At 41.5% G+C, this 13858-nt stretch overlaps 1 protein-coding gene across 2 annotated transcripts; it reads left to right on the plus strand.

The window, feature by feature from the left end:
- Window positions 1–1723: 1723 nt before the first annotated feature.
- LOC132783122 (AN1-type zinc finger protein 2A-like) lies at window positions 1724–11634 on the plus strand. 2 transcript variants are annotated; one of them, XM_067462317.1, is made up of 7 exons: window positions 1724–1819; window positions 4094–4185; window positions 6007–6101; window positions 6703–6834; window positions 8346–8497; window positions 10077–10145; window positions 11483–11634. In XM_067462317.1, the coding sequence occupies exons 2-7, from the start codon at window positions 4131–4133 to the stop codon at window positions 11499–11501; spliced, it is 522 nt and encodes a 173-aa protein (XP_067318418.1). In that variant the 5' UTR covers window positions 1724–1819; window positions 4094–4130; the 3' UTR covers window positions 11502–11634. The 2 variants fall into 2 exon arrangements, with proteins under 2 accessions (XP_067318418.1, XP_067318419.1); XM_067462318.1 differs by lacking the exons at window positions 10077–10145; window positions 11483–11634 and having other exon boundaries at window positions 8346–8501.
- Window positions 11635–13858: the final 2224 nt, after the last annotated feature.

Consider the following 13858-nt stretch of genomic DNA (forward strand, 5'->3'; position numbering starts at 1 on the left):
TGGACACAATATCCCAGGTGTGGTCTAACCAGAGAAGAATAGAGGGGTAGCATGACTTCCCTAGATCTAGACACTATGCTCCTTATAATACGATATTATAATTATATATTTAAATTACATGTAATATTACAATATAATGGTATAGTACAAAAAAGCAATATTTAATACTGATATTGTAGTGTGCTAATAATATGTGTGTGTGTATATATATATATATATATATATATATATATATAGCTAATAATATAATATTGTGTGTGTGTGTGTGTGTGTATAGTAAGCTGCTCTGAGTCCCCTTTAGGGTGAAAAGGGCGGCATATAAAAGTCGTAAATAAATAAATAAATAAATAAAGGGGTATCAAACTGATACAATTCTGCAGTGTGGATGGTGTCTAGAGGTGCACTTATTCTGGAGAATGAATGCAGTTTGACACCACTTTGACCACCATGACTCAATGCATCATGGGATTTCTGGTTTTTAGTTTTGAAAGATTTTTGCCCTTCTCTGCCAAGAAGAGAAGGCTGAGAGGAGATATGATAGCCATGTATAAATATGTGAGAGGAAGCCACAGGGAGGAGGGAGCAAGCTTGTTTTCTGCTTCCCTGGAGACTAGGACGCAATGGAACAATGGCTTCAAACTACACGAGAGGAGATTCCATCTGAACATGAGGAAGAACTTCCTGACTGTGAGAGCCGTTCAGCAGTGGAACTCTCTGCCCTGGAGTGTGGTGGAGGCTCCTTCTTTGGAAGCTTTTAAACAGGGGCTGGATGGCCATCTGTCAGGGGTGATTTGAATGCAATATTCCTGCTTCTTGGCAGAATGGGGTTGGACTGGATGGCCCATGAGGTCTCTTCCAACTCTTTGATTCTATGATTCTTAGTAGTAGTATTATATTGCATGACATTATAATATTATAAATATTATATGTATATACAATATATTAAAAAGGTAAAGGTAGTCCCCTGACATTAAGTCCAGTCATGTCTGACTCTGGGGTGTGGTGATCATCTCCATTTCTAAGCCGAAGAGCCAGCGTTGTCCATAGACACCTCCAAGGTCATGTTGCCGGCATGACTGCATGGAGCGCCGTTACCTTCCCGCCGGAGCGGTACCTATTGATCTACTCACATTTGCATGCTTTCGAACTGCTAGGTTGGCAGAAGCTAGGGCTGACAGCGGAAGCTCATGTCGCTCTCCGGAATCGAACTTGCGACCTTTCGATCAACAAGCTCAGCAGCTCAGTGCTTTAACCCACTGCGCCACCGGGGGCTCCATACAATATATTATATTATATTATTAGTACAACAAACTATAAATTCCAGGATTCAATAGGCTGGACTCTTGGCATTTGTCTCCTGTGCTATGCTAATAATATAATACAATATATTACATTATATTATATTATTAGCATAGCACAGGAGACAAATGCCAAGAGTCCAGCCTATTGAATCCTGGGATTTATAGTTTGTTGTAGTACCACAAAACTACAGAATTCCACAGCATTGAGCCAAGGCAGCAAATAATGTCTTCTGGCGACGTCATGCTCAAGCTGATTGAGTAAACAAGGAAATGCTGACTGGCCACAACAGGCCCCACCCTCCACGTGTCTGGGATGACTCAGCAGAAAAAGCAGCCAACACAAGGAAGCGGATCCCGATTGGTCGAGCGTCCGGATGACATCACCACAGGTTCAGCAGGATTGGTCAAACTATGAACGCGGAAGTGGAAGATGACTCAGCAAAATGAATTCCAAGTCAATAAATGTGGTGGCGACTTGATTGAAACGAAGAAAACCCTTTCTCATTGTTGGTAGCGTGGTGAGTACCTTTAATATTCTGGGATGGGTTCTCAGTCTTTATTTTGTCTTATTTTATTTTTTGCTGTTGACAAAAAAAAGGTCTAATATTCTTAGAATGAAGAGAGAGGGTGCCAGGAAAACAGTTCCACCTTTTCTCCTGTGGTATGCTAATAATATAATATAATATATTGTATGTACATATACATATAATGTGTATAATATAATTTAATACAATATAATACTACTAATAATAATATGATATTTTAATTATATATTTTATATTACATATACTATTACTAATAATATTACAGTATAATGGTATAATGCAATATAGTAATATATAATATTGATATGGTGATATGCTAATAAGATTGTATGTATATACATCTTGTAAGCTGTTCTGAGTCCCCCTCAGGGTGAGAAGTGCGGCATATAAATGTTGTAAATAATTAAATAAATAAAATTTAAATCTATTTTATGATTTATTACTGTTATTTGTTATATTATTATAAGTATACATATAATACATATGGACCCCCCGGTGGCGCAGTGGGTTAAAGCACTGAGCTACCAACAATGAGAATTTGTTGACCAAAAGGTCGCAGGTTCGATTCCGGGGAGCGGCGTGAGCTTCTGCTGTCAGCCCTAGCTTCTGCCAACCTAGCAGTTCGAAAACATGCAAATGTGAGTAGATCAATAGGTACCACTCCAGCGGGAAGGTAACGGCGCTCCATGTAGTCATGCCAGCCACATGACCTTGGAGGTGTCTATGGACAATGCCGGCTCTTCGGCTTAGAAATGGAGATGAGCACCATACCCCGGAGTCAGACATGACTGTACTTAATGTCAGGGGACAACCTTTACCTTTTACTATAATACATTATTTTATGTTATTTTTATTATATATTTATTTTCATTTCCTTTTATATTTATTTACATGTGTTTTTTATTTATATGTATCATTATATTTCTATTTGTATTTTATATACAATATATACAATATAATAATACATAGAAATATGTATTATTATATTGTAATAGTGCTGGAATATTGTATGTAATATTAATATTGTAATATAATATGTTGCATATTGTAGTATGTACAATATACAATAGATTATATTGCAACATTATTAATAGGACGAGATATAAAGTTTATTATTATTGTTATTATTATATTATGTACTAGCCATCCCCTGCCACGCATTGCTGTGGGAGGTTTGGCCCAATTATATTGTTGGTGGGCTTCAGAATACTTGGTGATTGTAGGTGAAATATAAATCCCAGCAACTCCCAAATGTCAAAATTCTAATTCCTCCAAACTCCACCAGTGTTCACATTTGGGCCTATTGAGTATTCCTGTCAAGTTTGGTCCAGATCCATCATTGTTTGAGTCTACAGTGCTCTCTGGATGTAGGTAAACTACAACTCCAAAATCAAAGGGCACTGCCCACCAAACCCTTCCAGTATTTTCTGTTGGTCATGGGAGAACTGTGTGCCAAGTTTGGTTCAATTCCATCGTTGGTGGGGTTCAGAATGCTCTTTGATTGTAGGTGAACTATAAATCCCAGCAACTACAACTCCCAAATGACAAAATCAATTTTGGTGTCTTGTGTCCAAATTTGGTGTCAATACGTCCAGTTGTTTTTGAGTTCCGTTAATCCCACAAACTGACATTACATTTTTATTTATATAGATAATATATGATGGTTCAATATATAATACTAATAGTATAATGGGGAGTCCTTGGTGGCACAATGGGTTAAAGCGCTGAGCTGCTGAGCTTGTTGACCAGAAGGTCGCAGGTTCGAACCCGAGGGAGTGGCGTGAGCTTCCGCTGTCAGCTCCAGCTTCTGCCAACCTAGCAGTTCGAAAACATGCAAATTTGAGTAGATCAATAGGTACCGCTCTGGTGGGAAGGTAACGATGCTTCATGCACTCATGCCAACCACCTACCTTGGAGGTGTCTACGCTAACCCCCAGTCGGACACGACTGGACTTAATGACAGGGTACAACCTTTACCTTAATGGTATAATGTACTAGAGATGTATTATATATATTGTGGCATAATAATATAGTACTCTGGGAGTTGAAGTGTGTAGAGATATGTGTGTGCATATACATATACACACGTACACACAGAATCCTTCCCATGTGAGTTTCCAGCAGCCCAGTAGAAGGGCCTCCATGCTGCGGACCCATAGCCCCGAGGGAAGGGAAAGGAAAGAAAGGGGAGGGGTGTATCTGGAAATTTAAAAGAAAACACCTACAAGTTTCTACTTGTGTTTGTAGGTGACAGTCTTGTTGAGAAGCAGACGACTTCCTAGTAATGGAATTCCCAAACCTGGGTGAACATTGTTCTGAGAAGACTTGTAAACAATTGGGTAAGAACTACAGACATATTATGAGATTGTGATGTCATTTTGTTGACAGTGTTTTCTGGTTTCCAGACATCCCATTCAGAAAACACATCCCATTCAGAAATGAATGGGATGTCTGGAAACCAGAGCTTCCTAGAAATATTTGCAAGGCATGAATAAGAAAATTAAACTATAACTTGAAAAGCCAGACTTTGCCATTGTGGTCCATTCTCTTGTTACATCTTGTATAGACTACTACAATGCGCTCTATGTGGAGCTGCCTTTTAAGACTGTTCGGAAGCTTCAAGTAGTCCGATGGGCAGCAGCCCAATTGCTCATTGGAGCGGAGTACAGGGAGTGCATAACCCCTGTTACACCAGCTCCACTGGCTACCGGTCTGCTACCAAGCACAATTCAAACGGCTGGCTTTGGCCTGTAAAACCCTAAATCGTTCTGGCCCAGCTTACCTGTTGAATGTATCTTCCTCTATGAGGTTAAGATTTTCTGGGGAGGCCCTGCTTTCAGTCCTGCCTCCTTCAAGGTATGGTTAGTGGGGGCGAGAGACAGGGCTATTTCAGTGGTGGCACCTCACCTACAGAACTCTCAGTTAAATTAGATCAGCTCCCTCACTCCTGACCTTCAGAAAGAAACTGAAAACTTTGTGTTGCTGTAGTTTTTTTCGGGCAATATGGCCATGGTCTAGAGCAGGGGTCCTTAAACTTTTTAAACAGAGGGCCAGATCACAGTCCCTCAAACTGTTGGAGGGCCGGATTATAATTCAAAAAAATCATGAATGAGCTCCAATGCACACTGCACATATCTTTTTGTAGTACAAAAAACCCCTAAAAACAATACAATAATTAAAATGAAGAACAATTTTAACAAATATAAACTTATTAGTATTTCAATGGTTCATGAGGTAGGATTGTTGTTGTTGTTACATGCTTTCAAGCAGTTTCAGATTTAGATTGACCCTGAGCGAGGGCCGGGTAAATTACCTTGGAGGGCTGTATCCGGCCCCCGGGCCTTAGTTTGAGGACCCCTGGTCTAGAGGCATTCTCTCCTGACGTTTCACCTGCATCTATGGCAAGCATCCTCAGAGGTAGTGAGGTCTGTTGAAACTAGGGAAAAGGGTTTATATATCTGTGAAATGACCAGGGTGGGACAGAGGACTCTTGTCTGCTGGAGCTAGGTGTGAATGTTTGAACTGAGCACCTTGATTAGCATATAATGGCCTGGCAGTGCCTGGAGCAAACTTTAGTTGAGAGGTGATTAGATGTCCTTGTTTGTTTCTTCTCTGTTGTTGTGCTGTTGTAATTTTTGAGTTTTTTACTGGCTACCATGGCCATATAGCCCGAAAAAACCTACAACAACCCAGTGATTCCGGCCATGAAAGCCTTCAACAATAAACTGAAAACTTTGCTATTGGGCCAAGACTTTGGAGAACAATCAGTGAAATAGGCAGCAATGAAGAAAACATAATACAATTGGAATGGTTCCTGTACTATGATTTTGGATTTGTGTGGTTTTAATAGCTGATTTAATGTAATGTAGTAATACATTATGATTTGTTAATTTCTATGATTTTAATATTTATGTATATTGTATCTGTTTGTTGTTTGTATGGCATTGAGTATTGCCAACTTGGAAGCCGCTCTGAGTTCCCTTCCGGGTGAGAAGAGCCAGGTAAAAATATAGTAAATAAATAAATATAGGTGTATAGTGTCAGAATAGCATAGCTATTTCTTTGGAAATATATATACACTGCATTTGGGTCTCTAAAGAATGTTAAATTTTGGAATGGCTCAGAAATTGCCTTGTAAATTTTTGTTCTTCTCCTTATAGACTTTCTACCTTTGAAGTGTGATGCATGTGGAGATGTCTTCTGTAAAGACCACTTTGCGTATGACCGGCACAAGTGTTCTTCTGCATACAAAAAGGTAAATGTTGCCATCTAAAATCCGCCACTTCTGGGAGAAGGAAAGCAACAAATGCATAGGTATGCCCTCGTCTTTTCTCCCTTGATGATTTACTTGCTATGGAGCTGCAGTAGTGCATTGAGTTAAACCCTTGTGCCGGCTGAACTGCTCATCTGAAGGTCGGTGGTTCAAAGTTTCAGGGGAGTTTCTGTGAATTGGCACATCTAATGACCTCTCAACAAAAGATTGCCCCAGGCACTGCCAGGCCATCAAATGCTAATCAAGGTGGTCAGTTGAAACATTCACACCTAGCTCCAACAGACAAGAGTTCTTTGCCCCACACTGGTCATTCCACAGATATATAAACCCACTCTCCTAGTTCCAATAGACCTCACTACCTCTGAGGATGCTTGCCACAGATGCAGGCGAAACGTCAGGAGAAAATGCCTCTAGAACATGGCCATATAGCCCGAAAAACCTACAACAATTGGCAAAATGACGAAGATTTTGATCACTGTCTTGACTTGGGCAAAAATATGCCCCCTTTAAGAGATTGAGGTCTTGGCAGAGTACAAGACATGACCTTGAGATATTGCAAAGTGTCACTCATTCTCTTTTAAAGGATGTGCAGGTTCCAGTCTGTCCCTTGTGTAACACTCCCATCCCTGTTAGAAAGGGGGAGAGGCCAGATGCTGTGGTCAGTGCTCATATGGACCGAGACTGTAAACAGGATTCTACCAAACAGAAGCAAAAGGTAAGGAAGTTCTCTTGAAACCTTTCCTGCTGGGTGTGAGTGGTAGCTACTGTTATTATTATATAGTAAAATCTGTCTCTGAGTGGGATATGTTCCCTGCTGGATCAACATTACCTGATTTCTGGTACCATAGATATCACTAGAATAGTATCTAGAGTGGTACCATCTTTAGGAATCTGCGAAGTCTTCCAGCGCAACTCTGGTAACTTTCAGGGAAAGATTATTACAGAATTTCCTGGCAGTCCTAGCAGATTCCTAGAGATAACATTTTCCACAGGTACAGATACATGTATTTATTTATTTATCATGTCAGGGGCAGCCAGACAATTTGCATTACATTGCTAACAGAACAAAACAGACAGACAGACAAAACACAGTTTTCTAAGATCTACAGAGACACTCGCAAGCAAGCGAGAGTCCAAAAGTGGCAGGCTCAAAGGATTAAATGTCCTTTGACCAGTATCTAGCCACTTGGAGTGCCTCTGGTGTTGGTGCAAGAAGGTCCTCCATTGTGCATGTGGCAGGGCTCAGGGTGCATTGCAGCAGGTGGTCAGTGGTTTGCTCTTCTCCACACTCGCACGTCGTGGATTCCACTTTGTGGCCCTATTTCTTAAGGTTGGCTCTGCATCTCGTGGTGCCAGAGCGCAGTCTATTCAGCGCCTTCCAAGTCGCCCAGTTTTCTGTGTGCCCAGGGAGGAGTCTCTCATTTGGTATTGGCCATTGGTTGAGGTTCTGGGTTTGAGCCTGCCACTTTTGGACTCTTGCTTGCTGGGGTGTTCCAGCGAGTGTCTCTGTAGATCTTAGAAAACTATTTCTTGATTTAAGTCATTGACGTGCTGGCTGATACCCAAACAGGGGATGAACTGGAGATGTCACTGACTGGTCCTTTCACTATGGGCTGCTACTTCCCGGCGGATGTCAGGTGGAAGTGTAATTTCTCCAGTGGTGTAGGGCGCAGACACCCCGTGATAATGTGGCATGTCTCATTAAGAGCCACATCTACTGTTTTAGCGTGGTGAGATGTGTTCCACACTGGGCATGCATACAGATAAATGAAACCACAGATATGGATTCCATGGTTTTGGGATATTACCGTATGCATCATTATCCCATCTTTTTCCTAGTTGGAGTCCCAACTATATTTTAATGTAGTTGAGCATCCCATTCCACTTTAAATAACGTGGCTGCCTCCTGCATAATTCTGTGGTTTGTTGTTTAATAAGGCCCAGGGCATCTCTGGCTGAGAATTTTAAAAGCTTCTCCCTAAACAGCAAATCTCAGAATTTAACAAGAGGCAGTTTAAAGTGGGATACGAACTCTTGAAATGTGTGGTGTGATAGCCTACATGAAAAGCAGTTACAATTTCACAAAACACAACATGTAAAAAGTGATGGAACTGTCGAATCAATTAAAACCAGCCCAAAACAATTGCAAAAATCACACCAATAAGAAATGGATCCTTGATTTGGCCTAGTTCTAACTTGATGCTTTTGGGGGATTGGGGTGTTTAGATCTTCACCAACAAGTGCTTCAGCCCAGGCTGCAAAAAGAAAGAGATGATGAAGCTGGTTTGCGACCAGTGTCACCAGAACTTCTGCCTCAAGCACAGGCACCCGCTGGACCACAGCTGCCAAGGACAAAGCCGTGCCATTTCCAAAGCAGGGTAAGGCCATTGACTCGGGAAGTTGACCTCAGGCTACTGTTTGCTCAGAAGATGCAGGTTCACATTGGGGAAACTTTCTAAGACAAAGGGTCAAGGGCTTCACAGAAAGTCCCTGACCCACATTAACAGTCCATGGGATAAATGCTCATCTCTGCTATAGAGCAACATAAGCCAAAAAACGAATAATATAATATATATATATATAACATGTACTTTTAATAATGCAGTACAGTGGTATAGTACAGTATGGTAATATATAACACTAACATTGTGCTATGCTAATATAATATAATGTTGTAACGATGCCACCACTTGTAAAGAAGCTACCCGAAGCAGTAGGGACGTCACTGATTTATCAGGGTCTCCTACTACTTGTTATGGATTTACAAAATTGATAACACAGCTAATAGCTTGTAATATTTTGTTGATCTTTCTTCAATGTGTAGCTCGGCTTGTCTTGAAAGTAGACCTGGCATTAAGAGAAACTGTAACAAGTTTATTGAAGTAGAGAAGAAGCTTAATGGTTTCAATGTTTCTTAACTCTTAGAGGTACATTTCTTCAGAGGTTACATTTATAACATTTCATAAAACAACTCTTGAGAGGACTGTTCCTTCCACCAAACAGGTTTTAAACTTATTTTTCTTCAAACAGTGTTTCTTTCCTTAACAGGTCACTTCAGGTAGTAGCTTCCTTATGTTATTTCTGTTGCAGTAAAGATGCTTACTGGGTTTCTCTCCCCGCTTTTTACTCATATCATACACTAACTACTAATCTAAATAAGTCAACTTGACCTATCTAAACCCCACAGGCTAAAAGCCTAAACCTTCCTGGTTCTCAACACAGTAGAACCAGCCTTTCCCTGTAGTTCTCTAACTACAGACTGCTTTCCTGATTCTCAACATGGTAGAATCAGCCTTCCCTGTAGTTCTCCAACTACAGACTGACAGTTTTAAAATGCCTGCCCTGCCAAGTCGCAGTTGGCTCCTCCCCTTTTTCCATGGCAGCCCAGCTCAGAGTGAGCTGAGCTGGCTACCATCCCCCCAGTTATGTTATTTTAAATACTTACTCTTTTTAAACATATATCTATAATTATACATAACTGTAGGTTAAAATTCACACTTCAACACAAATGTTTGTACATATAACTTGTAAGCCCCTCTGAATCCCACTCATGGTGAGGAGGGCGGAATATAAATGTCATAAATAAATAAACAAGAATGCAGCCACTACCCTTAGAAATACACAATGCAGTGCTTTATTTGGAAATGAGAGAAGATTCAAGGAGGGGGGCAGTATGACAGTGACTTCATCCTATATGATAGGCCAACATAACTATTTGAGCCATGTAGAATTGAAAAACTAAGAGCTTCGCCCATTTCTACTCAGCTTTTCAATTTGCTTGTGAATAATAAGTCACTTTCTTTTAACACAGACTTTTTCCTCAGGGAAAGGACTCTTTGTTCCGTACAATGAGACTTGCCAGAGTAGCTGAAGGGCAGAAATATGGGACACGGGTGTAGGCACACAGCACAGCTGGCTGGAGGACATGGGATGCTAAATGTGGATGTTTCCTTGCAGATATGCAGCTTTAATGAGATCCTTGGAATCCCAGAAGATGGCTCTGGGCTACCAAGTTCTGCAAAACAGGTAAGTGCTGTTACCCACTTATTCAGATGTCTGGGGTCCTTAAGTTTTGTGTCTCCTCTCTACAACAAGGACCCAGCTCCCTTGTTGGCATAGCACTGCTGTGAGTTATCACGTGTGAAGCTTGGGTTCAAGTTACTTGAAGGACTTTATTCTCCCTTACAAAACATGGCCATGTTTTGAGATCTCCCAATTCAGAGCCAGTATAATAATACTCAGTTCTTGTGGGTTTTTTCGGGCTATATGGCCATGTTCTAGAGGCATTTCTCCTGACGTTTCGCCTGCATCTATGGCAGGCATCCTCAGAGGCATCTATGGCAGGCATCCTCAGACCTCACCTCTACAACAACCCATTCACACCTAGCTCCAGCAGACAAGAGTCCTTTGTCTCACCCTGGTTATTCCACAGATATATAAACCCCTTTTCCCAGTTCCAACAGACCTCACTACCTCTGAGGATGCTTGCCATAGATGCAGGCGAAACGTCAGGAGAAATGCCTCTAGAACATGGCCGTATAGCCCGAAAAAACCCACAAGAACTGAGTGATTCCGGCCATGAAAGCCTTCGACAGTATAATAATAATTTACTACGCACCTATGGGCGGAGCACAACATAGTTAAAATACACCATTATACTAAAATGCATTCATTAAAAGCACAGATAAAAGCATACGCATATTAAAATACATATTAAAATATATTTTAGAAACATTTAAAGCACTACAAGGTTTGGGTTTAGGTTTCCTAAAAGGGGGGGGGGGCATCTGCTCCAACTAGCCAGAACCTGACTGGCAACCACTACTCAGAGGACCTTTTCATCGGCTACCCTGCAGTGTGAGCTGTTGGAATATAAAAACCATGTCAAGACCTCTCTTCTGGCAGGCCTACCCAGACAGTCATCAAACATGAATTTGTTTGATCTGTTTTGTGTGTTTTAGTATGTATTTTGTAGAGATACATTTTGATGTGTAACTTTTATGGAGGTATGTTTTAGTGTATCTATTTGTAGTATTTTTCCTGTGTTAATGTATTGTAATTTATTATTATTATTATTATTATTATTATTATAAACAAAAATTAAAGCACAATAAACATAGAATAATAGAGTTGGAAGAGACCACATGGGCAATCTAGTTGAACCCCTTTTTGCCATGCAGGAAAAGCACAATCAAATCACCCCTGACAGATGGCCATCCAGCCTCTGTTTAAAAGCCTTCAAGGAAGAAGCCTCAGCTACACTCTGAGGCAGAGAGTTCCACTGCAAAACAGCTCTTACGTAGTATGTAATAATTACAGTAATTTTTATCTGATGGTATTGGAGGGTTTTTTTTCTGTTTCAGGTCCCAAGCAAAATGCTGACACCCTACAACCAGAATCAAAAACTACCTCACCCTGTTGATTGCAGTAGATGTATTTTTTTAAAAAGTCTACACTTTTTCTGTACTACTTTCATACCTGTATTTTCTTCCCAATAAAATGGCTTCTTACCATACTGGCCGTTGTCTTTGTTGCTCTAAAATTCCTAAAACCAACCTGTCTACACTGTAGGATTGAATAATAATGGTAATAATAATAAAACTTTATTTCTAGACTGCCTTCTCTCCCCACAGGGACTCAGGGCAGTTTGAACACATAAAAAAGGCAAGCCTTTTGGTACAATAATACGCAATAAAGCACAGTAATAATATTTATTTACTTTGCTTATATACCGCTGTATTTCAAGCCCGAAGGCAACTCACAGCGGTTCACAAACAGTAAAACAGTAGAAACAGCAGTGGTTCCATACAACATATAACAATTGACTTAACACATTATCCATAAATTACCAATAAGCAATTACAATGCACAATTATTACAAAAAACAACCGTACCCAATCTTCTCATCATCCAAGCGTAGTCCAGGTTCGTCGTCCATTGTTCCATTCCTATGTTCCATTACCAGATTGCACTAAATTACTCAAACGCCTGGACAAACATCCAGGTCTTCACCTTTTTGCGGAATACCATTAGAGATGGTGCTAGTCTAATGTCCGTAGGAAGGGCGTTCCACAGCCGAGGAGCCACCACCGAGAAGGCCCTATCTCTCGTCCCCGCCAGCCGAGCTTGAGAAGCAGGCGGGATCGAGAGCAGGGTCTCCCCGGAAGATCTCAAACTCCTGGTGGGTTCATAGGCAGAGATGCGGTCAGATAGGTAGCTTGGGCTGGAACCATTTAGGACTTTAAAGGCCAACGCCAGCACTTTGAATTCAGCCCGGTAGCAGATCGGTAGCCAGTGGAGTTGGCGCAACAGGGGGGTTGTATGCTCCCTGCGCTCCGCTCCTGTTAAAATCATGGCTGCCGAGCGTTGGACTAGTTGGAGCTTCCGAGCTGTCTTCAAAGGCAACCCCATGTAGAGAGCGTTGCAGTAGTCCAAACGGGATGTGATTAAGATGTGGACCAGTGGTTCTCAACGTTCATAATGCCGCGACCTCTTAATACAATTCCTCATGTTGTGGTGACCCCCAGCTATTAAATTATTTTCATTGCTACTTCATAATTGTAATTTTGCTTTTGTTATGAATCGTTATGTAAATATCTGATATGTAGGATGTATTCTCATTCACTGGACTAAATTTGGCAAAAATACCCAGTATGCCCAAATTTGAATACTGATGGAGTTGGGATGAGAGGATTGATTTTGTCATTTGGGAGTTGTAGTTACTGGGATTTATAGTTCACCTACAATCAAAGAGCATTCTGAACACCAATGATGGAATTGACCCAAACTTGGCACACAGAATACCCATGATTAGCAAAAAATGAAAGGGGTAGGTGAGCACTGGCCTTGAGCTTGGGAGTTGTAGTTCTTCAATAGTTTGCCTACATCAAGAGAGCACTGTGGATTCAAACAATGATGGATCTGGATCAAACTTGGCACCAATATGCCCAAATGTGAACCCTGGTGAAGTTCAGGGAAAATAGACCTTGACATTTGGGAGCTGTAGTTGCTGGGATTTATAGTTCACCTACTACCAAAGAGCATTCTGAAGCCCACCAACGATAAAATTGGGCCAGACTTCCCACACAGAACCCCCATGACGAGCAGAAATTACTGTGTATCCTGATGGTCTTTGGCGACCCCTCCAACACTCCCTCGCGACCCCTCTAGGGGTCCCAACCCCCAGGTTGAGAAACACTGATGTGGACTATCATGGCCAAATCTGGCTTCTCAAGGTATGGGGCAGTTGGCGCACAAGTTTTAACTGTGCAGAGGCACTCCTGGCTACCACCAACACCTGGGGTTCCAGGGTCAGCAATTAGTACAGGATCACCCCTGGAGCTCCCGGTGGCACAGTGGGTTAAAGCCCTGTGCTGGCAGGACTGAAGACCGTCAGATCGCAGGTTCAAATCCGGGGAGATTCGAAGATTCCGGGGAAATTTGTTTTTCTTTTTTTCTTTTATATTATTCTTTTTTCTTCTTTAAGACAATGTTTAAATTAGTCATCATGGTGGTGCTGTGGGTTAAACCCATGTGCCGGCAGGACTGAAGACTGACAGGTCGCAGGTTCGAATCCGGGGAGAGGTGGATGAGCTCCCTCTATCAGCTCCAGCTCCTCATGCGGGGACATGAGAGAGCCTCCCACAAGGATGATAAAACATCAAAAAATCATCCGGCGTCCCCTGGGCAACGTCCTTGCAGACGGCCAATTTTCTCACAATAGGATGCTCCTGACACGA

This window comes from Anolis sagrei, chromosome Y, assembly GCF_037176765.1.
Source record: "Anolis sagrei isolate rAnoSag1 chromosome Y, rAnoSag1.mat, whole genome shotgun sequence".
In the NCBI taxonomy this organism is placed as follows: domain Eukaryota; kingdom Metazoa; phylum Chordata; class Lepidosauria; order Squamata; family Dactyloidae; genus Anolis; species Anolis sagrei.

Bases quoted from the DNA above. Each gene is read 5' to 3' on its own strand.
- LOC132783122 (XM_067462317.1), top strand. From the start codon at position 4,131: ATGGAATTCCCAAACCTGGGTGAACATTGTTCTGAGAAGACTTGTAAA. The intron at 4,186-6,006 runs GTAAGAACTACA...TTCTCCTTATAG, and splicing joins GAAGACTTGTAAACAATTGG to ACTTTCTACCTTTGAAGTGT. The intron at 6,835-8,345 runs GTAAGGAAGTTC...TGGGGTGTTTAG, and splicing joins CTACCAAACAGAAGCAAAAG to ATCTTCACCAACAAGTGCTT.